The 22,377-nt window shown below is 45.0% G+C and overlaps 1 protein-coding gene across 2 annotated transcripts in view; it reads left to right on the plus strand.

Annotated features, from left to right (window-relative positions):
- The window catches only part of POC1A (POC1 centriolar protein A), a 108,198-nt gene that overhangs the window by 12,405 nt on the left and 73,416 nt on the right, over positions 1-22,377 (plus strand). For both annotated transcript variants that reach the window (XM_038771245.1, XM_038771246.1), the window contains exon 7: positions 9,017-9,150. In XM_038771245.1, coding sequence (XP_038627173.1) covers positions 9,017-9,150 — 134 coding nt within the window. The remainder of the gene's footprint in view (positions 1-9,016; positions 9,151-22,377) is intronic.

A 22,377-nucleotide genomic window follows, 5' to 3' on the forward strand; every position in this document is an offset into this window, starting at 1 on the left:
AAGATAATCGGGTTGGACACAGTCCGTGTCCCACAATAGTGCTCACAGCCTTAACCCCCATTTTACAGATGAGGGAACTGAAGCCCACAGAAGTTAAATGACTTGCCCAAGGTCACACAGCAGATGAGTGGTGCAATGGGATTAGAACCCAGGTCCTTTGATATCATCACCATAATATGCTAATATAATAATTTAACTATATTGCAATACATGACTACTTGGGGTTGGGTTTTTTTTATTCATGGCAATAAGTGAAATGTATGAATTTTCTTAGGGCAGAAAACAATTGCAGTCTGTTCTGCCATAATGTGTGTCTTCACTATGCATTTTGGAGAGAACGCAATGGCAGAGTCAGGTAACGTTTTTCCGACAATGTGCATTTGTCGTGATTCAGCGCAGTGTGGTAGAAATGGTTGTGTGCATAAATGCAGAGCAGGATGCAGGGAGTGTACAGTGCTCTTCATGGGGGGTTCTCAACAATGCAATCACTGCTTTATAGACTGGCTGTATAGTTCTAGAAAAACACATCTGTTGATGCATTGAAAATGCTATTGGAGTCCCCTAGATGGCAGCTCATTACCGTTGTATGGAAGGATTAAATTTTGTCTACCATACTGTGTAATTTGTAAGAGACATCCGGATAAAGTGTCCTAATCTCTGTCTACCACCAAGCATTTTCAGCTTTTCAAAAGTGGCAGTGAACTCTGGCCAACTGCTCCAAATTACCATTTCTCATCATCCAGTTGTACATTGGGGAGTTTGACTTCTAGCTCACCTGTCCCTGTCTGCCTGGTTGGTTGGTTTGAAAGTTTTCAGAATCAAGCCCCTCTCTGCCATGGAGAGACATTCAGATGCTCCAGGGAGGGGAACACAAAAGGCCCGGAGCAACCAATGGAGTCAGCGCTCCCTCCGGAGAAATTCATTCATTCATTCAGTTGTATTTTTTGAGCACTTACTGTGTGCAGAGCACTGTACTAAGCACTTGGAAAGTACAATTTGGCAACAGAGACAATCCCTACCCAACGTGCTCACATGTTTTAGGATTGTATGAAATCAGATCACTTCCGCAAAATGGGAGGAGTGACAGTATCATGTTAGATCGCCTGTCAGGACTAACATACATCAGCATGGCCTAATGGAAAGAGCGCGGGCCTTCGAGTCAGAGGACCTGGGTTCTAATCCCGGCTCCGCCACACATCTGCTGTGTGACCTTGGGCAAGTCACTTCCCTTCTCTGGGCCCCAATTACTTCATCTGGAAAATGGGGATTCAAAAACCTGTTCTCCCTCCTACTTAGATTGTGATCCCTGTGTGGGACAGGAACTGTCTGACCTGATTATCTTGCATCTACCCCAGTGCATAGGATGGTGCTTGACACCTAGTAAGCACTTAGCAACTATTACAATCGTTATTATCAATCAGTGGTACTTATTGAGCGCTTATTGTATGCAGAGCACTTTCCCAAGCATTTAGGAGAATACAGTACAACAGAGTTGGTAGGCACATTCCCTGCCCACAGCGAACTTACAGTCTAGAGGGAGAGACAGGCATTGTTAATTTACATTTCTCTCTTTGTCTAGTATTTCTGAGGGCTGTCAGTGTCTACCCTAGTTCCTAGGCTTCTTCTTTAAAGGCAGAGTTCCTTAGAGCCTGACTACCAGTGGGGATTATATTTTCAAAGGTGAAAATTAAACTTGTTGGTAGCTCTCTTTCCTCACATCTAGGGTCAGGGTAGTAATACCTCTCGGGGCTATTGGGAATATTAGATAAAGTGTGGAAAACACTTGGAAAAGGTGCTATAAAACTCAAGGTGGTGGTTGTCATGTTGTTTTTCTTATGATTTCCTGGGTTACCCTGTTGGGAAACTGAATAGAACTGTAAAGCTCCTGACTGTTTCTAAGCGAGAGCCCCATATGCCCCATGTGTATTGGGCCAAATTGCGGGTATTTGTTAAGTGCTTACTATGTGACAGCCACTGTACTAAGCACTGCGGTGGATACAAGCAAATTGGGTTGGACACAGTTCCCTGTCCCACATGGGGCTCATAGTCTCAGTTCCCATTTTACAGATGAGGTAACTGAGGCCTAGAGAAGTGAAGTGACTTGCCCACGGTCACACATCAGAGAAGTGGCAGAGCCAGGATTAAAACCCACAATCTTATTACAGGCCCAGTCTCTATCCGCTATGCCATGCTGTTTCTCTGTAATCATAGAGTAGTTTTGGTATAGGTTTGTGTGCAGTTAGGTTCCATTCTAGAACCAGTTCTGACATGATGGCCAAGCCCTACACAAGTAAGTAATAATAATAATAATAATAATAATGGTAGTGGTTGAGTGCTTACTATGTGCTGTTCTGAGCACTGGGGTAGATGCAAGCTCACAGTCCCTGTCCCACATAGGGCTCACACTCTTATCTCCATTTTACAGAAGGGGTAACTGAGGTCCAGAGATGTTAAGTGACTTGCTCAAGGTCACACAGGAGACACGTGGTGTAGTGGGATTAGAAACCTTCTTGGAGGAAATGTGCTTTGAAGGCAGGTAGCGTCATTGTCTGTCAGATATGAGGAAGGGAGGGCGTTCCAGGCCAGAGGCAGGATGAGCAAGGGGGGCAGGACCAGGAATCCAGACATCTGGCCATTGGGAGGGTCCCGCTGACATTCTCCCATGGTGCCACTGTAAGCTCCCTTCCCATATCCAGTGCATGGCGGAGAGCGGCAGCATTGCTCTCAGTTGTTTCAAAAAGTATCGGGGTGGGGGAGACAGAGGAGGAAGTCAAATTCAGGTTTTGCTTTTTTCAGTGGCATTCGTTAAGTGTTTATTACGTGACAGGCACGGTACTGTCCCACATGGGGCTCACAGTCACAGACTTAATCCCCATTTTCCAGATGAGGTAATTGAGGCACAAAGAAGTGAAATGACTGGCCCAAAGTCACACAGCAGACACATGGCAGAGCTGGGATTAGAACCCGGGTCCTTCTGACTCCCATGCCCATGCTTGATCTACTAGGCCATGCTGTTTCTCAGGTGGTGGGAGTGGAGGGAAACTGTTTGGATCAGGGGAGAGCGGGAAAAGAGTGGGGTGGGGTGGGTGGGCGGGAAGGGAATTAAGTGACCTGTAGCGGTGGAACATAATATCGGAGGAAGGGCATACGAATCCTGTAGTACATCATCCAAATAGTGCACGATGTTGCTCGGGGTTGCACAGCCTGTGGGGTGGCTGAGCCAAAGGCACTGCAGATATTTTGATTTATTTCGTTGTTGCTGTTGCTCACCCCAACTCCGTGAATTAAACGGTCTTGTTAGTGTATTTTATGGATTAGCCTCGAGACCCAAGGGGATTAAGTGACCAAATTGAGCTATTCACACATATTTCTCCCCTTAATTACCGAAGTGTCCAAGGGCATTTTGGGAGAATAGTGCCCGGAACTAGCCTTTACCCTTTGAGATGAAGCATACTAATCTAGTGAATCACAATTTGCCATGAAAATGCATACAATTATTTTTAATAACTTCTTTTGAGTGCCACAAGAGAGCTACTGGTCAGCTGGAAAAACACCTGCTGTATTGAGTAAGACTGGTGACATAATGGTCCTTTGCCCCCTTGTTTTCCTCTTTTTCAGTGCAGTACTAATTATTACTTTGGTGATGGCTAAAGAACATTTGAGACTGTTGGCAGTCTGGCAAACAGTTTAAAAAAATTCTCTTCAGCTCACAAAATATATCTGGACCCCATCTGTTTCCCAATGATTCCATTCCCCCACCTTTTATTGCTCCCCATCTTGGGAGGCCAAGAAAATATGAGCTTTTGGTGACTGCAGACGTTCCGTGTCTGGGTCTTCGTTAGCGCAGTGAAACAAGCCTTTCTGTGGCTCTTGGCCCTAATTTTCTGTCGAAATGATGATGAATGGGTAGGGAATATGTCTACCAACTCTGTACTCTCCCAAGTGTTTAATTCAGTGCTCTGCACAGTGAGCACTTGATAAATACAACTGATCGATTCTGGCCATATTTATGACTTGATACGGTCACGAGACCGAACTCAAGAGTGAGAAAGAACTTCCCCTTCCAACCGTAAATTTTGATCTGTGGCAGTGGCTTAGTCTACTCGTTAACCCAGAGCCAGTCCTCAAAGTCGTATTAAATGGAGTAAAAACAAACAGACAGATTTTCATTAGGCCTTATGTGATTTCTTCCAGGTCTCAAACACACAGGCCAGTGAATATTTTCAACCTGTGGGCTGAGTGGAAAAGACACTTTCTCTTCCTCTCCCACTACTAATCAGGCTAAGGAAGCTTAGGATAATAGTTTTCCATGAAAAAATGCATTGTAGGAGGGTCTTAAAGAAGATACTTCACACCTGGCTGAGGTGACCATGTGAAACAGCCAGAAATAGGGGAATGCTTTCAGGGGCTACCCAGTAAGTGGTGAAGGTTTCTATGGAAAGAACCACCTAGGTTGACTCGTGGGGGTGTCACAGGATAAACAGGCTTAGCCGGAATCCTGAAAGTAGTTGCCCAGTTTGAGTGCTGAGGATGGCAGTGGCTATACGGGGCGGTTACCCTGGCAATTGCTTGCTGGATTTGGATTGGATTTACACTTGGATTCGCACCCTTTATTCACCCCTGCCTCAGCCCCACAACATTTATGGACATAGCCATAATTTATTTATTTATAGTAATAGCTGTCTCCCCCTCTAGACCATAAGCTCACTGTGGGCAGGGAACGTGTCTACCAACTCTGTTATATTGCTTAGCACAGTGCTCTGCGCAAACCATAAGCTCGTTGTGGGCAGGGAATGTGTCCATTTATTGTTATATTGTACTTTCCCAAGGGCTTAGTAGAGTGCTCTGCACACAGCAAGTGCTTAATGAATACAATTGAATGAATTGAATGAAATAAGTGCTCAATAAGTAAAATTGAGTGATTGCTTCTTTGCCCCTGAATGTCACTAGCTCCATTTTTACTAAATGGCTGGGGGTGAGAAAAATGCCAACGTCTCCTTTATTTTCCCCTCCTCCCTCTCTCATGCTCAGAGCATCTAGAAAGATTAAATAGAGCATCCCTTCCGTGAAGCATCCCTTCTAGAGCATATGCAGCTCAGGGTTTGGCTTGACTCCAGGCACGATTCCCAGTATTCATAGTGCTTGGTGTGTATTTTAAAGATATAAATAACTTATTATGTAAAGTACTAAATGTTCTCACCACTGAGCATGCTCAGTTGCATGTTTTTAAATTCCCCAAACACTCAAACTTCAGTAAATTGGCTTTGATAGGGTAATAGTAGTTGCTTTCCATTATGCCTAGGCTCCACGAAAAATCCGGGAAAAGTTCTCTGGCTATTTTTATTGTTTTTATTACAGTGTTGAACACTAGCTCAGCTTCTCCGTTAGGGTCCAAAATGTATCAGTTTATCTAAGTTTTCTTCAGCCCCTCCTACCCTTCTCAGCGTCATAGTAATGATGCAGCTGATCGCATCAGTAGCTCTGGATGGTATTTTCAATTTTTATTTAAATTTGTTCGTGTTCTCAGCCTGGGATCATTTCTTTCAGGCCCTGAGACTGTAGTTGGCGTTAGTTTGATGGCCCCACCACCTTTCCTCTCTGTTAGATGCCTCTCTAAAGTATTCATAGTGTTTCATAGTTATTTCTCACCCCCAGACTGTAAACTCCTCGTGGGCAGAGAATGTGCCTACCAGCTCTGTTGTATCATACTCTTCCAAACATTTAGCACAGTGCTCTGCTAGCAGTAAGCACTTAATAAATTCCATTGATTTATTATTCCCCCCACCCGCCCCCCAGGAAAATGCGGTTTTAAATTTCATTAACGCAAGTGTATGAATTCACCTGCAGCATGTTAAGAGGGTTTTCTCTGTCTCAGACTTACCCTGCTAGTTAAAAATGTACGATAGTCCTCAGAAATAAGCCGTATCAAAGAACCTTTTTATAACAGGCTGTTGAGAAAAATGTTAACTCTTACTGTGTGGTGTAGAAAACTCATTTTTTTTTTGGATCTCTTCAAAATTGTAATACCATCTGTCGTAAACTATTGAATACGGAAAGCCCAAAGAGGTTTTCCTGGTTTTAATCAGTCTTATAATCTGGTAGGATTCAAATGTGTATTTGTGTCAGCCGCACAAGTACTTATCCAACACTTACTCACCCACTTCCTCTACTGCTCACTCCCTTCCTGGCTTTCTTCCTGCTGGAAGTCATTGGGTGAAAGATAGGAATGGTGGTTTGGCAAGTTTGGGTGCTAAATTGTGCAGGGTTAGAGCTGGGGGTGCCAAATTTTCATTTTGAACATGGAGGCAGATATGAGGTGGAGCATCAATGAAGATTTTGAGGAGGTAGGGGAGAGGGAGGGAAAGAGCCAGAGAGGAAGGCAAATAGGCAGAGAAGGAGGAGAGAGGGGAAATGGAGGAAGAGAGAAAGTAAAGATTCTCATCTTCTTGGACGTTCAGTTGTCGTGGATGATGTTTCACTTGCCCACCAGGGCTGAGCTTGAGGCTCACCTTACCCCCTGGACTGTAAGGTCTAGACTGTAAGCTCATTGTGGGCAGGGATGGTGTCTGTTATATTGTTGTATCGTACTCTCCCAAGTGCTTAGTGCAGTGTTCTGCACATGGTAAGCGCTCGTACAGTCGACTGACTGGTCCTGGAGCACTCCAGAAGGGTCATTCACTTGTCTTAACTTCCGGCCGTCCAGGCGGCCTGAGGAGATTTTGGTAATAAGACAGGGGCCAAATATCTGGAGCTTGAAAGCGGCTTAAACCCTGATGGGCTGAAGCTCCTGTCTTCCACTTCCAGAGCTGGGGCTGCAGTTGCTGCTAATGCTCACATGGCACCAGTGGTAGGTGGCACCAGGCCAGGAAGTGGCACAGAGACTGCCACTCTATAAGGTCATCATTTCCCTCCGCCACCCCTCCACCACAGTGGCTCTGGAGTTGGGACCTTTTCCTCATCATCTGAACTCATCTTCCCCCTCAAATCCTCTCTTTCACCTAACTTTCCCTTCACAATCGAAACCGTCTCCATCCTCCCCCTCTCTCAAGCCCTCAACCTTGGCATTAGCCTTGACTCCTTCCTCTCTTTCAACCCACACATCCAATCTTTCAGCAACCCCCTTCGGTTCTTCCACTGCGTTTCCAGGAGCCAACCTTTCCTCTCTGCCCAGATGGCCACCAAGAAGGTTCAGGCACCAGTCATATTATGTCTTTTATCTAGACCGTAAGCTCCTCATAGACAGGGAGTGTGTCTACCAACTCTGTTATGTTGTGCTCTCCCAAGCGCTTAGTACAGTGCTTTGCACTAAGAAAGCTCTCAATAAATACCATTGATTGAGTGATCCCAGATAGACTACAACATTCAACCTCCCTGCTGATCTTCCCTATCTTAGTTTGCTGCCTGCATCATTTTTCTAAAATGTTGTTCTGCATACGTCACCCCACTCCTAAAAGACCTCCAGTGGTTGCCCATTCTTTTCCACATCAATCAGAAACTCCTGACCATCGGCCTTAAAGCATTCAATCAATCAGTTCTCTTCCTTCTATTATAACCACTGCTCCCTCTACACCTTAACTCAATCTCTTTGTCCCTCTCGAGCTAACCTATTCACTGTACCTCATTCTTGTCCTTCCCACAACTGGCCTTCTGTTCACGCCCTCCACCCCTACTGCCTGGAACTCTCTCCCCTTTGTAGCTGATTGACCACAGCTCTCCCCATCTTTAAAGCCCTTCTGAAATCATATCCCCTCTACTTGCCTTCCCTGATTAATTTCTCATCTCCCCTCCTTATATCCCCCTAACTGCCACTTCAGTCCTACCTTGCTCCTTAGGTACTTAAGGACTCTCACCTCTGGAGCACTCTAAGTGACTGTCTCCCTCATTAAACTAAGGTTTTTGGAAGTCAAGAATCATACATACTAATACATATGAAGCAGCTTGGTCCAGAGGACAGAACACGGGCCTGGGAATCAGAAGGCCTGGGTTGTAATTCCAGCTCTGCCGCTTGTCTGCTGTGTGACCTTGGGCAAGTCACTTCACTGCTCCGTGCCTCAGTTACCTCATCTGTAAAATGTGGATTAAGATTATGAGCCCCATGTGGGACATGGACTGTGTCCAACACGATTGGCTTGTATCCACCACAGTGTTCGCTTAGAGCAGTGCTCGACACATAGTAAGCATTTACCAAATACCACCATTATTATATAGTGCCTGGCACATAGCAAGCACCTAACAAATATTAATATTATTATTAGTAGTAGTAGTACTGTATTGGGCACTTAGTACAGTACTCTGCACCAGTAGGTGTTCAGTAAATACTATTTATTGATCGATCATCATCATCAATCGTATTTATTGAGCGCTTACTGTGTGCAGAGCACTGTACTAAGCGCTTGGGAAATACAAGTTGGCAACATATAGAGACAGTCCCTACCCAACAGTGGGCTCACAGTCTAAAAATTGATTGATCATACCCCAGAGGATTTTCAGCCTGCCCATGTGGACTGAGGATGAAGCAGGTGTTTTTGTGATTTTTTAAAATTATTATTTTTAATTTTTTATGGTAATTTAAGCACTTACTGTACTTAGTGCTGGGGTAGGTATAAGCTAATCAGGTTGGATCCATGTCCCACATGGGGCTCACAGTCTTAATCCCCATTTTACAGATGAGGTAACTGAGGTACAGAGATGATCACACAGCAGACAAGGGACGGAGCTGGGATTAGAACCCAGGTCTTTCTGACTCCTAAGCCCGTGCTCTAAACTACTAGGCCACGCTGCTTCTCTTATCCTGAAGGAGTCATGGTTGGAGCCATGCAGTGGCAGCCTCATTCCTTTTTTTCGGATACGGGATTTCATCTGGAAGGCAGGAACACAGAGAGGGAAGATTTAGTGTCCGCTCTTTCCCGAGTGATACGAGAGCTTCATATTTTCATAACTGATTTATGCTGTAATTTGGTTTCTTAACTTCAGGCTCCAAACCTACATTTAATATTTGTATTTCCTCTCTCTCTAGTACACAATAGTGGCGCCAACTCACTGTCCTTCCATGCATCGGGAAACTACCTCATTATTGCCTCTGGTGATTCTACCCTTAAAATTTTGAACTTAATGGAGGGCAAGTTACTGTACACTGTTCACGGACACCAGGTGAGTGGTGAAGACTTGAGGACTACATGTTACTTAAAATTTTTAAAGCACATGCATTTTTCTGTCTCAGAATGGCATTTATCCAGTTTGGAGTTTTGATAGGATGGACAAGGAAGTGAGGAAAAGAGAACAAAAAGAAGTGGAAATGGCAAAGATGAGTAAAAGATACCTAAGGCCCAAGAAAAGGATTTGAGCTGTAGGATGATCAGAGAGAGACTGTCCGTTAGCGATGCTTCCAAGAGAGAGTCGGCATATTTTGATGATAGCCCCAAGTCTGAGTGAAAGGCGCAAGAATTAGTAGGTTTACTAAGTGGTGGCAGAATAGATGTCTTTTTATTTATCTTGCTTAGAAAATCTGGGCCCAGTCTTACCCATGAGCAGGGGAGTACACGGCATTATTTGGGAAGGACTTGCAAGGCAACATGAATATTTTGGTGCTAATTTATGAGGAGTCAAGGTATCTGAAATTCAACAGTGGTCTGGTTTTCAAACTCAGATTCTCAGTGAGGTTGGTCTTGGTAGTCAGTCTTCAGTAAATAAGGTTTTCTTCCTAGCACGTTGTTCTTCCCGGGGCCTTTTCTACCTCACAGAGGAGCAGAACCCCATTTCTGTTTGACAGGGAGTGAAATCACACCCCCACACAGTAGCATGTGACCTGGAGCCCCCCAATTGGGGCGTCAGGGTTTGTAGTTCCGGGGGCCAGGATAGCCCCTATTTTCCCACCCACCATCACTAAGGGTAAAAGCTCTAATCTTCCATTGAAGCCCTGTCACCCAACATTTACAACATTGGGACTGTTTGGGTAGTTTGAATTGAGGGTAGTCTTACTGGAGCAGTGAGGAACCTGAGGCATATTCCCGCCTAGCAGTAGTAAACTGTTCTATTTGAATTGTTGAATTTAGCCTAATCATTTTTCCCTTGGGTGTCAGTCTCCCTGATCTCTCCCCCAACCTTTAGAGCTTTCTGTGGGTTAGGAGCCATATTTGAATTCCAGCCCTTATATTTCTCTCAATGCATTATGCTGCACATTGTAAGGACCTAAAAAAATGTGATCAGTTGATCATGTAGGGAATCTTGAGTTCAAAATCCAACCAGAATTTGGAATTGCATTGTTTTAATTGGTCAGTAGAAGTCAAAGTATTTATTAAGCGCTTACTTTGGATAGAACACTGTACTAAGTGCTGGAAAAGGGTATACAGGGAATTAGAGAGGGGCTCTGTCCCTCAGGAGGCTCACAGTCTATGAAGCTATGGCTTTTCGTGCTCATCACCTCACTGACATGACTAAGATAACATTTGGGAAATGACCTCTTCAGTGTACTAACCTGGACTTCAGTGGCTCGAAGGAGGAAGGTTTCTTTCTCTCCCAGGTAGTCACACCCATAGTTTTTTATTTTAAAATGTCTGAACTATCATAGTATTTACTTCGGGTTTCCAAAAGCTCACCTTAATTAAGAACAAACCGGCTTTGTTAATCTAATTTTACTCAAGCTGCTAGCTTAATTGCATAAGTTATTAATATTAAATGAATAAATAGTATTAATATTAAAATGACTGAAAAAATGTTTTTCACTTGTAAAGTACGCTGTACTGAAGATTTTCTGATTAAACTCAGGCCTCCATTTAGGGATGAAAGCTATGACCACAAAGTCACAATCCGATTTCAGTAGTATATTTAAAATAAAATAGAATCATTTAAAGTAAAGTAGAATCATTAAAGTAGAATCATTTAATTGAGAAGAAAAGCAGATTTTACCATGTATGAAATGTTTGGCCATGAATGTTTGCAGCACTTCATGTGATTTTTCTTTTTCCCCTTGATCAAATGGGCCGGGACTATCCCAATAGCTGGATGCCTGGCTTCTGGCTCTGCCTATGTGCCCAAAGGGGCTGGGAGCATTCTTAGATTTTCCTGGTTACTTCCCTCTAGGACCACTCTCTGGCCAGGATAGAGTTGTCCCATACAGATGAAGTAACTGAAGCCCAGAGAAATTGTGACTTGCCCAAGGTCACACAGCAGACATGCTGCAGAGCTGTGATTAGAACCCAGGGCCTTCCGACTCTCAGGGCGGTGCTCTGCCCACTAGACAGCACTGCTTCTCGTCTCAGTCTCCACTCATCCAATCCCATGGTTTGAATGACCATCTCTCCCCCAGACCATCGAGTCTGGAAGTCAGAAGAACATGGCTTCTAATTCTGGCTTCAACACTTCATTCAGTCATATTTACTGAGTGCTTACTGTGTGCAGAGCACTGTACTAAGGGCTTGGGAAGTAGAATTCAGCAGCCACTTGTCTGCTGTGTGATCTTGGGCAAGTTACTTAACTTCTCTGTGCCTCAGGGACCTCATCTGTAAAATGGGGATTGAGATTGTGAGCCCCATGTGGGACATGATTAACATGTATCTTCCCCCAGCGCTTAGAACAGTGACTGGCATATAGTAAGCACTTAAGTGCCAATAAAAAGGTATTGATTGAGCGCTTATGGGTAGGAAATGTGTGTAACATCTCTGTCGTATTGTTCCCTCCCAAGTACTTAGTATAGGATGCTGCACGCAGTAAGTGTTAAATAAATGCCATCGATCCGGCTGCCCCTTTTCAGTCTCTCGCTGGCTTCCTTCCTATCTCTCACCCTGTATCCCCCAAGGCTCTATTCTGAGTCCCCTCGCTTCTCACTTGTGACTCACTCCCTCACTCCTCTATGTCCTCCAAATCTGTTTCACTAGCCCCAACCTCCCATCTTCTCTGCAATCTCACATTTCCTTTGCCACTAAGACATCTCCACCTAGATGTCCTGCTGCCATCTTCAACTCCAATATCGCTATAACTGAACTCATCTTCTCCTCTAAACCCGTTCCTCTAACTTTCCTCTCTCAGTCGATAGCACCCACCTTCATCCATGTCCCAGAAGCCTGGACCTTGCTGTCATCCTCTACTCCTCACTGCCTTTTGGCTCTTGCAGCCAATGAACTGCCAACTTAGATTGTGAGCCCCCGAAAGACAGGGTCCATGTCTAGTTCCCAACTGTATATTCTCTCCTGGCGCTTAGTACTGTCCACTGCACCCAATAAGCGCTTAATAAATACTATTACTGCTAAATCCTGCCAGTCTTTCCGCCACAGCATTTTCCCGGACCCCCCCCCGCTTTCCAGCAACTCAGCCATCACCCTGGTCCAAGCTCTTGTCGTATCATGTTAGAGTACTATAATCAGCCTGCTCATTGATTTCCCTGCCTCCAGCCTTCCCCCGCACTTGGGATCTATATTACACATTGCCGCCCTGATCATCTACTCGAGGCATTGGTCGGCATACCTCTCCTCGCTCCACAGAAACCTTCAGTGGCTTTCCATTACCCTCTGTGTGAAGCAAAAAATTCCTCTGGATTGGCTTCAAAGATCCCCATCTTATGGAACAGCTGCAACTTCCCAGCTCACACTCCTCGCCTCCTCCCAAGCTCACCTTCTGACTGCTCCTCACTCTCAATTCTTCCACCTCCACCCCCTTGTTCATGTTATTTCCCCAGCCTGGAACCTCTCTTGCCCCCTCTCCCCCTAAATTGGCCACCACATCTCTCCTCATCTTTAGAACTGTCCCCCAAATCCCACCTTCTACAGGAAGCCTTCCTAGATAGGTTGACACAACTAGGATAGTCGGTTAAACAACCCCCCTTAGCCCCTATTTATTTTACCCTCTCTTCAGCACATACATACATATGTGTATTTTAATTTCTATGTTCAGTTATTCAGCCCTTTCATTCTGATGTGGTACTATTTCCGGTTATATCCTTGGTTTTTCCTTCTGCTTCCACTGTAATTCGTTTTCGTCTTTCCCTCCGAGAGGCCTTCACCAACTAAGCCCTCATTTCCTCTTCTCCCTCATTTTCCTCTTCCATGTCACGCTTGCACTTGGATTTGCACCTTTTATTCACCCCTCCCTCAGCCCCACGGAACATATGTACATATTGGTAATTTATTTATATCTTTCTAAGCTGTAAGCTCATTGTGGGTAGGGCACATGTCTACCAACTGTGTTGTAGTGTATTCTCCCAGTCATTTAGTACTGTGCTGTGCAAACAGTACGCATTCAGTGAATACGATTGATTATTTCCCCTATTAGATTGAAAGCCCCTTGAGAGCAGGGAAACAGCTGTGTTCAGTAGTGCTCTTCCAAGCCCTCAGTGCTGTGCTTCACTCTCAGCGGGCATTCAGTAAATAACTGCCATTGAGTGGTTGAGTGTGGGGAGCCATTTGGAGAAGAAATATCATACAGAGGCCCTTGGCTGTGTGTGGAAGGTTATCTACTTCAACTTTGAAAAGTAGAGCAAGGCTTCACTTGCCGTATTTAGATCATGTTTCAAACCAAACACAAAGTTCTTCTCACATGATTTTGAATTGGTTTCCACATTGCTAAGCTTTGCTGTGTTTTTTTCTTTTGTTTGTTAATTCTGGCCCCAGCACTGGGCTTGGAATTAAATAAACAAAAAAGGCCCTAGATGTTGGTATTTTTAAGGATTTTTACGCTTTAATTTAATGACCTTACTATGGCTCATTGGTAAATATAATTGGTACACTAGCTGAATAGGATATATTAGGGTTTAGGATGATTTGTTACCATCAAGTGCCAGTAACTACTGTGGTTAAAAAAGAAGTGCTAAAGCATTCAAGGCAGAAAAAATAAGAATGAGCATGCCTGCCGGGTAGGGTGAGGAAGGTCGTCTGTTCTAAAGACATTCTCAGCTTGTGTGGAAGAATAGGCCAAGTTCAGATTTGGTTCTCACTCTGACAGCTGACTGCTGTTCTGAGACTTACTTCCAAATGGAGATTACAAGAAGAGGAAAGATTTAAGGGCTCCTTCGGACCTTCTTTGACGCCATAGTTGGGGTGCCAGGAATGTGAGTTACCAGCTGATGAGTTCAAGTTTACATAGGGAGGATGGCCAAGTTTACACTGCTGTCCTTAATTATAATGCAGCTGGCCCTTCAGACTCAGAGGGTTATTAGATAGACAAGTCTGTAGCTCTAACTTGATGTTTTGCAGCTGCTTTATCACTTACTGTAACTGCATACTTTTATTCTGAAGAAGCTCTCCAATTGTGAAATCCTTTTAGATCCTAGGCATGAGACTCAAAATGGTACTTGGGCTGTTTATGTAAATGATGGCGCTTTCACATTCTGTTCCAGGATAAGTCTGATGTAATGGGGGAATTGAGAGGCATATTTGGCTTGATCAAGGTTAAAGGCCCATGCTGTTACCTGATAATGCAGAGGGAAGAATTTCTGGATGGACATAAGAGCAGGGGCCCTGCTTTGGGAGCTCGGAGTTATCTTTGGGTTTTCATTCTTTCTCAAGTTATAAGCATGGGGATCATAAGTCAAGGGGGGAAAATTGTTTTTACTTTTGGTAAGGCTATCTGTTAACTTTTGGTTCCTTCTGGCCCTCGGATCCATGCTGTTATTGTTGGATCTGTAGCTTTGCCAAGTTGAAGCCAAGAGGCGAGAGGGGAGAATGGGAGGGGGTGGTGGCATGGGTTAGCATTCTTCTTCCTATGTCTAGAAGGGGACTTAATCAATGCTCTTAGGAGCCTGAAGATAAGGGAGCCTGAACTATGGGAAAGCGCTTGGCACATTTGGCCTGCCGAAGAGTCCCATGGTGTGTTTGTTATAATTCCTTCAGACTCCCTATCCAGTAAAGGGATACTGCTGTATTTTCCCAGGAACAGTGTACAAGAGGATCTCTGGGTGACGGTGGGATCGGGTCCCTGGGCGTGAGTGACCCACGGAGAATCTCTCGTCCACTTTCGTATTCATTCATTCAGTAGTGTTTATTGAGCGCTTACTGTGTGCAAAGCACTGTACTAAGCACTTGGGAGAGGACAATATAACAACAAACAGACTCTTTCATACCAGTCAGCCCTGTCACCTCCCAAACCTGCCCCAGAACAGTTTACTGCATTCCAAGTGAAGTGGAAGCTGAACAATTTACCTGGTTAATTTGCTCCGTGTGGCCCTCAAATCTAACTCTGGGTCCTAAAAGATTAGTTTGGGCCATTGTTACTCATTCACCTTTCTTGCCATGTGTCAGACCCAGGGTGTGAGTTTTCATATGGTCACAGAGGGTTCCTCAAGAGCTATTTGCTTACATAGTATATTGAGCTACTACCCCAAATCCCTCCTTTTTTTTTTTTTTGGCATCACTATTATTGATGAGAAGCAGCGTGGCCTAGTGGAAAGAGCTTGGGCCTGGAAGTCAGTGGACCTGGGGTTTAATCCCGGCCCTGACAATTGCTTGCTGTATGACTGGAGAAATCACTTCTTCATGCCTCAGTTTCTGCAGCTGTAAAATGGGGATTCAATACCTGTTCTCCCTCCTACATCGACTGTGAGCCCCATGTGGGACAGAGACTGTGTCCAACCTAATTCACTTGTATCTACTCCAGCGCTTAGAACAGGGTTTGATACCTAGTAAGCGCTTAACAAATACCATTAAAAAAATAATGGAGTCTCTTGCCAGGAGTGGAGGATGAGCCTAGGTTCAGAGACTACACAGGACTTCATTGTAGTGCTATTGGCTTGTGCAGTGCCCCTCGCATTCCTGCATCCCTCCCAGCCACGATTCCACCAAAGCATGGGGTGGGCTCTGGGTTCTAATCCTGGATCCTCCACTTGTCTGCTGTGTGACCTGGGGCAAGTCACTTAACTGTGCCTGTTACCTCATCTGTAAAATGAGGATTAAGACTGTGAGCCCCGTGTGGGACAGGGACTGTGTCCAACCTGATTAGATTGTGTCTACCCTAGTGCTTAGAACAGTGTTTGACACATAGTAAGCACTTAACAAATACCATTATTATTATTATTATTATTATTGTTTTTATTACATGGGCAAGGAGTGCAGCATGTTGTACAGTGAATATGTGGTCTTTGTCCAGCTACAGGCAGAACCTGGGATGGAAATCCAGGGCTCCTGATTAACTTCCAAGTCACAGGACCAACAACAGGGCTGATAATTACTATTGTTAACATTTTTAAGGGCTCCCTAGGTGCAAGATGCCAAGCCGAGCACCGGGGTGGGCACAAGCTCCACTTGTCCACTGTCTGACCTTGGGCAAGTCACTTCCCAAGCACTTGGGCAAGTGATCTTGGGCCTCGGTTACCTCCTCTGTAAAATGGCGTTTAAGACTGGGAGCCCCATGTGGGACATGGACTATGTCTGACCTGATAAGCTTGTATCCACCCCAGTGCTTAGGACAGTGCCTGGCACCTAGTAAGCACTTAACAAATACCATTAAATAAAAAAGAGCAGATCAGATTAGGATCAGATCTCCGGTCCACAGGAGGCTTGCAATCTAAGGGGAGAAAGACATCATGTAGATCAGAAGAATGTCATTCATTCAATTATTCAGTCGTATCCATTGAGCAGCGTGGCTCAGTGGAAAGAGCACGGGCTTTGGAGTCAGAGGTCATGGGTTCAGATCCCGGCTCCACTAATTGTCAGCTGTGTGACTTTGGGCAAGTCATTTAACTTCTCTAAACCTCAGTTACCTCATCTGTAAAATGGGGATTAAGACTGAGCCCCACATGGGACAACCTGATCACCTTGTATCCCCCCCAGTGCTTAGAACAGTGCTTTGCACATAGTAAGCGCTTAACAAATGCCGTTATTATTATTATTATTGAGCATTAACTGTGTGCAGAGCACTGTACTAAGCGCTAGGGAGAGTACATTATAACAATAAACACATTCCCTGCTCATAGTGAGCTTACAGTCTAGAAGACGAACTTACAGTCTGATATCATGGAAACACAATGAAAACACGTTTGGTATAAAGCATTAAAAATCTTGTGAGTAGTAAATAGATGAATAAATAGTACTTGGGGGGTGGGGGAGAAGGGGGAGACACAGTCCACAGGCACTTCAGCAATCCAGGCAAAAAGTCCTTGGTTATCAGCCACAACCTCCACAGTATTCAAAAAGTTGGGAAAGCAGGCTTCTATCCACCTTGGTGCCAGTTGGGGACTCTCAGCTGCCTGCCGTAGCTTCATCAGATCCTGTCAGAGATGAGAATGGAAGAATTTAGAAAACAAGCTTAAACTGCACGTTGGGGATTTGGGAACGGATAAAGCCCTTCTTGATGCTATACTGTATTTCACGAGTTTAAAATTAAAACCAAGCTTTCTTATTTTTGTAAATTGTCCAAAATATGCTGGGATGTGAATCAAATGTGAAGAATTAGCTTCCAGAAAAATGAAGGGGGCAGACGGGAAAGGAACTGTGAATGGCAAGAGTGCTGGGTGGTGGTGGGGCGGGGTGGGGGTGGGGGGGAAGGAACGACCTTCCACCTCTCTTGCCCCGAATGGCTTCACCAACTTTTGTTGAGGAAAAAAAATGAAGCTAGTAGGCGTGAGCTTCCTAAAGTTCTCCACTCACCTCCCTAACTCCCTCCAATCGCAGTATTCACTCTCTTCATTCCCAGCTGTCTCTCAAGAGGTGATCTCCCGCCTGTTTTCAAAATCTCCCCCTGCTACCTGTTCCTCTGGCGCCATCCCTCTCTCTTCCAAAAAAGCCACTTGCCCTCATCTCTAACTCTCTAACTGTCGACTTCAATCTCTCACCCTCTGATGGCTCCTGTCCCTCAGCCTTCAAACATGTGCAAGTCACCCTACACTAAAAATCCTTCCTTGGCTCCCTCCAGCTCTGTGTTGATTTGCTTTACTTTGTTCTCAGTTGTCACCAAGCCTCAGGCCTCAGTCTTCTTTTCAGCTAGGCTTGCTTTCTTGCTGATGGGTCCCTACACTCAATCCTTCTCCTCCCATCTTGGGGCCCATCCCAGAAGTTGGACTAGCCCCCTGTCAATTTGCCACAACACATTCCTCCCTTCCTTTAAACCACAGACTAGATTGTAAACACGTTGTGGGCAGGGAATGTGTCTCATATTGTGCTCTCCCAAGTGCTTAGAACAGTGCTCTGCACACCGTAAGCGCTCAATAAATACAATTGATTGATTCTGTTCACCAGTACACATCTTTGTGGATGTCTAGGCTTACCTTCCCTGGCCTATTTAGACTGGACCTCCTTTGAAGGCAGTGATACTGTCTAATCTCTATGACATAGCCCTAGAGTGTCTTCTAGTTCATTGCTCCGCATACAGCCTGTGGGTGCTCAAAGCATATTTGTTGAGTGACTGGCTGTATAAATTTGTTGCCACTCCGAATAAGGATTCATTTCAAAAATGCCAAACCCACGGGCCCAAGTTTGAATACGGGTCTTTTTTATGGTATTTTTTTTAAAGTGCTTACTACATGCCAGGCACTGTACTAAGCGCTGGGGTAGATACAACCGCATCAGGTTGGGCACAGTCCGTGTTCCACATGGGGCTCCGAATCTTAATCCCTGTTTTGCAAATGAGGTAACTGAGGCACAGAGAAGCTAAGTGACTTGCCCAAGACAGCAGACAAGTGGTGGAGCCAGGATTACAACCCAGGTCCTCCGACTCCCAGGCCCGTTCTCTATTAGCCCATGCTGCTTCTATTTTATTATGCCTCTGTTTCATTATAAGAGCATGTGGTTAATGAATTTGCCCTTTTATCTGTTAGAGTTTCGTTTCATTCCTCTTCCAAACTGTCTGATCCTTTTCCCTTGGCAGTTTGGTTTCTCTGGGTAGTGGGCTCCAGGGTTGATGAAGGCAGCATGTAGGCTGTGTTTTTCCAAATGCAACCCCCACCTGCCAAAAAAACCCCCTCAGAAGCCTAACCTTTGCCAAAGCATCAGGGGAGAGAAAATGAGTAAGTTATTTTTGGAGACCACAAATGGGATGCCATTATAGCAGCTCCTTCCCAGCTATAAAGTGTGTTAACTCGTCGGTAGAAAATTGAGTGGGAGCAGGTGGGAAGTGATAACCTGGAGTGTGGTGTGAGAAGTTTCTTTTCTTCTGTCTCTCTTTTTTCCCCTCTCTTCAGACTTTGTACTTCTAAACATCTTTTCGCTATTATTTTTTTCAGGGCAGGTTGAGCTAGTAAATAGCCTTTTACCAGAAGCCTTGGTTGTATATCTCTTCTTGGGAAATCGGAGCCTGATGTAGGCAAAGCTCTGCCGTAGTCACCCAGAGATGGTCGACAAAGTCATTGTCTAATAGGTGTCATAAGACTTCATTCAGTCCCTAATGCACCTCATTATTCCTGGGACAGAACAGTTTGTCTCCTCCCCGTCAATACTCGTAGAAAGTATCTTTAGACTTCCCGTTCTGTCATCCTGTCATCATTACAAAATCTGTTAATCCCTTCTCCCACCCTATGTACTTTAAGCATGATTTGATGCCTCTGAGACTGTCAGGACTTTGAGGTAGAACTACGTACATTTACTAGACCAGACATCAGCAGGAAGTCAGATCTTTGAAAGCCCTCTGGGAATTCTTTTAAAAGAGCACTTGGTTAAGTTGTGTTTGTCTTCTCCCAGCCAGCTCCTTCCCCTCCAACCCTCCAATTTGGACCTTTAGGAGTTCTGCGTTCTCAAATCGGATGTGACTGCAGTTAGCCATTTGAACAGGAGGAAGGACTTTGGCTTGTGTGGATCACTTTTGATCACTTTTGAGCTGCTCACCTGAAGTCCCAAACCAACAGGGCCTGATATTGCCAGGTTATCAGAGGAGAGTAATTTGCCAGAAATGCACATTTTTTTATTGGGGAGACCTAGTTCAGGATCATGACCCCACATGACGTCAGAGTCCTTGTAACTCTTGTAACTTTTTGCAAGAGAGGGGAATGTCGTGTTTGTTGTTCTGATTGGTGAGCAAGCTGTACACCCCTACCCAAACTTAAAGCAGCAAGAATAATGAGAAAAGAACCATCACATTGGGGAATCTCGGGACACTACATGATGGTGAAAAGAGAAGCAGCATGGCCTAGTGGATAGAGCGTGGGCTTGGGAGTCAGTCGGACCTGGGTTCTAATCTTAGCTCCACCACTTGTCTGCTGTGTGACCTTGTGCAAGTCATTTCTTTTCTCTGTCATCACATCTGTAAAATGAGGATTAAAACTGTGAGTCCCATGTGGGACATGGACCGTGTCCAACCTGATTAGCTTGAATCTATCCCAGCACTTAGTACAGTGCCTGGCACATAGTAAAGTGCTTAAAAATACCATTAAAAAAAAGGTCATCACTCTGAATGAAGAACAGAACTTGTAGCATGCGAACAGGCCAGAGCTGCTATCACAGTGCTCGATGAAACTAGGAAGGATGACTCACAGAGATGGGTATTGGGTTCTCCTTCTTCTGGAGAGGCCATCCCTCTTTAGAACAAGAAGCAGTATGGTCTAGTGGATGGAGCACAGGCATGGGCGTCAGAAGGACCTGGGTTCCGACCCCGGCTCTGCCTCTCGTCTGCTGTGTGACCTTGGTCAAGTCACTTAACTTCTCTGGGCCTCAGGTCCCTCATCGGTAAAATGGGGATTAAGGCTGGGAGCCCCTGTGGGACATGGACCGAGTCCAACCTGATTAGCTTGAATCTACCTTAGTGCCTTGTACAGTGCTTGGCACATAAGTGCTTAAGTAATACCACAATTATAATTATTATTATTCCCCCACAATGATGACCTGCGTTGCACTTAAATACCCTTTGAGAAAAAAAAGATTCTACACTGAATGGGGCAGACTTCATGCAGGAATGCCAACATCAGACACCCCATGGGGTTGGCGAATGACTCCCACTCAGTGAGTGTGCCAGGCGCCAGCTTGTGATCATCAGCACCAGTTTCCACCTGCCAAAACCTCCTGGATGCACTCACAATCTCAACGTTGGCAGCCCACGGCTTACATCTTAGGTCAGCAAAGGGATCCGCCCTTACACAGCCTGACTTGAGAGCAAGCTTGTGAAAGTAGGTTTGGCAGCTAGGACTCTATTGACAGTGCAATGTGGTAGGCCTCACTGGTGCTTATGAAGGAAAGGTAGGATTGCTAGGGGATCGCCTCCTTTGGTATTTGTCCTGATTGGACAGATCCCGTCACCCACACTCACCCCTCCCACACTCGTCTACCAAACTGCCTGAACACTGGAGAAAGCCCTAAAACACTTGAGGGTGCCAAAGGCATGAACCTAAAAAAGAGAAAGTCCAAAATAATCTTTAGTCAGAGAAATTCATTGGCACCTAGGTTCTCGGGTGAGCTTGGAGTCAGGACATGTGGTTGCGTTAGTTTTCTGTGCCACATGGCTCAAACACTGCTATCATTAGACACCTATACTTATCAGACACATGCTTGCAGATTCAGGACTAAAGTGAAGTTTTCTTCTGAAAAATGATCTCCAAAACACCCCGTTCCCCCCCCTCTGCAGACATATCCTTTATCTCAATTTCTCCCTCTGTTTACCTGGGATAATGATGTACCTAATTAACCTCTTATACCAGGTCAGTGAAAGTCGATGCTTAATGTTTTTTTCTGGGCTGCAGAATTCCTTGTTAACATTTTGCAATCTGTCAACACGAAAAAGGGTGAAATACTTGAGAAAATACGATGGGATACAGAGATTGTTAAGCCAAGTGTCACAACTGGTGCTTGGAGTAAAGGTCTCCTGCAGAGGTGGCTTGTGTGTTCAGTTGGGGCTACAGAGAGGGGGCTACTGACAGTCCTCCCAGGTATTGGACATGTGACATCTCATATGCCACATTGAGCACGCAGCATTGATGTGATGATGTCAGAGCCGCCATTTTGTGGAAGAATGTTAACTTTGCCCATTGCTAGGACATTTTTAGAATCCCCTTCCTTCTCCCCCTGTCCTCTTGCTCCAGACCCTTTGCTTTCCCCTCTTGGGTCCCTCTCAACTCTGGTGCCTCATCGGCACTGTGGCAAAAGAAGGCTCAGTCATGAACATTCAAAAAAGGTCATAAAAATGTCTAGTACAGTGTTGGAATTGGGTGGGCGACAGGTCACCCATATACAGACTTGCCTCCCCGTTTCTCCACCACAATTAGAGGGGTTTAAGGACAGAGAGTGGGTAAAATTGCAGTGGTGGGGCAGAAGAATGGGAAGAAGCCTTCTGCCTTTCTGGGGAAACAGCTGGTTGAACCCCTGAGAGGGTTTACATCAGAAATGACATTTTTTTAATGGGAGCTACGGCCAAAGATATGTTCCCTGCCCACAACAAGCCTACAGTCTAGAGAGGGAGACAGGCATTAATATAAATAAACTTACGGTTATGTACATAACTGCTCTGAGGCTGAGGGAGGGGTGAATCAAGTGAGCA

This window comes from Tachyglossus aculeatus, chromosome X2 (genome assembly GCF_015852505.1).
Source record: "Tachyglossus aculeatus isolate mTacAcu1 chromosome X2, mTacAcu1.pri, whole genome shotgun sequence".
In the NCBI taxonomy this organism is placed as follows: Eukaryota; Metazoa; Chordata; class Mammalia; order Monotremata; family Tachyglossidae; genus Tachyglossus; species Tachyglossus aculeatus.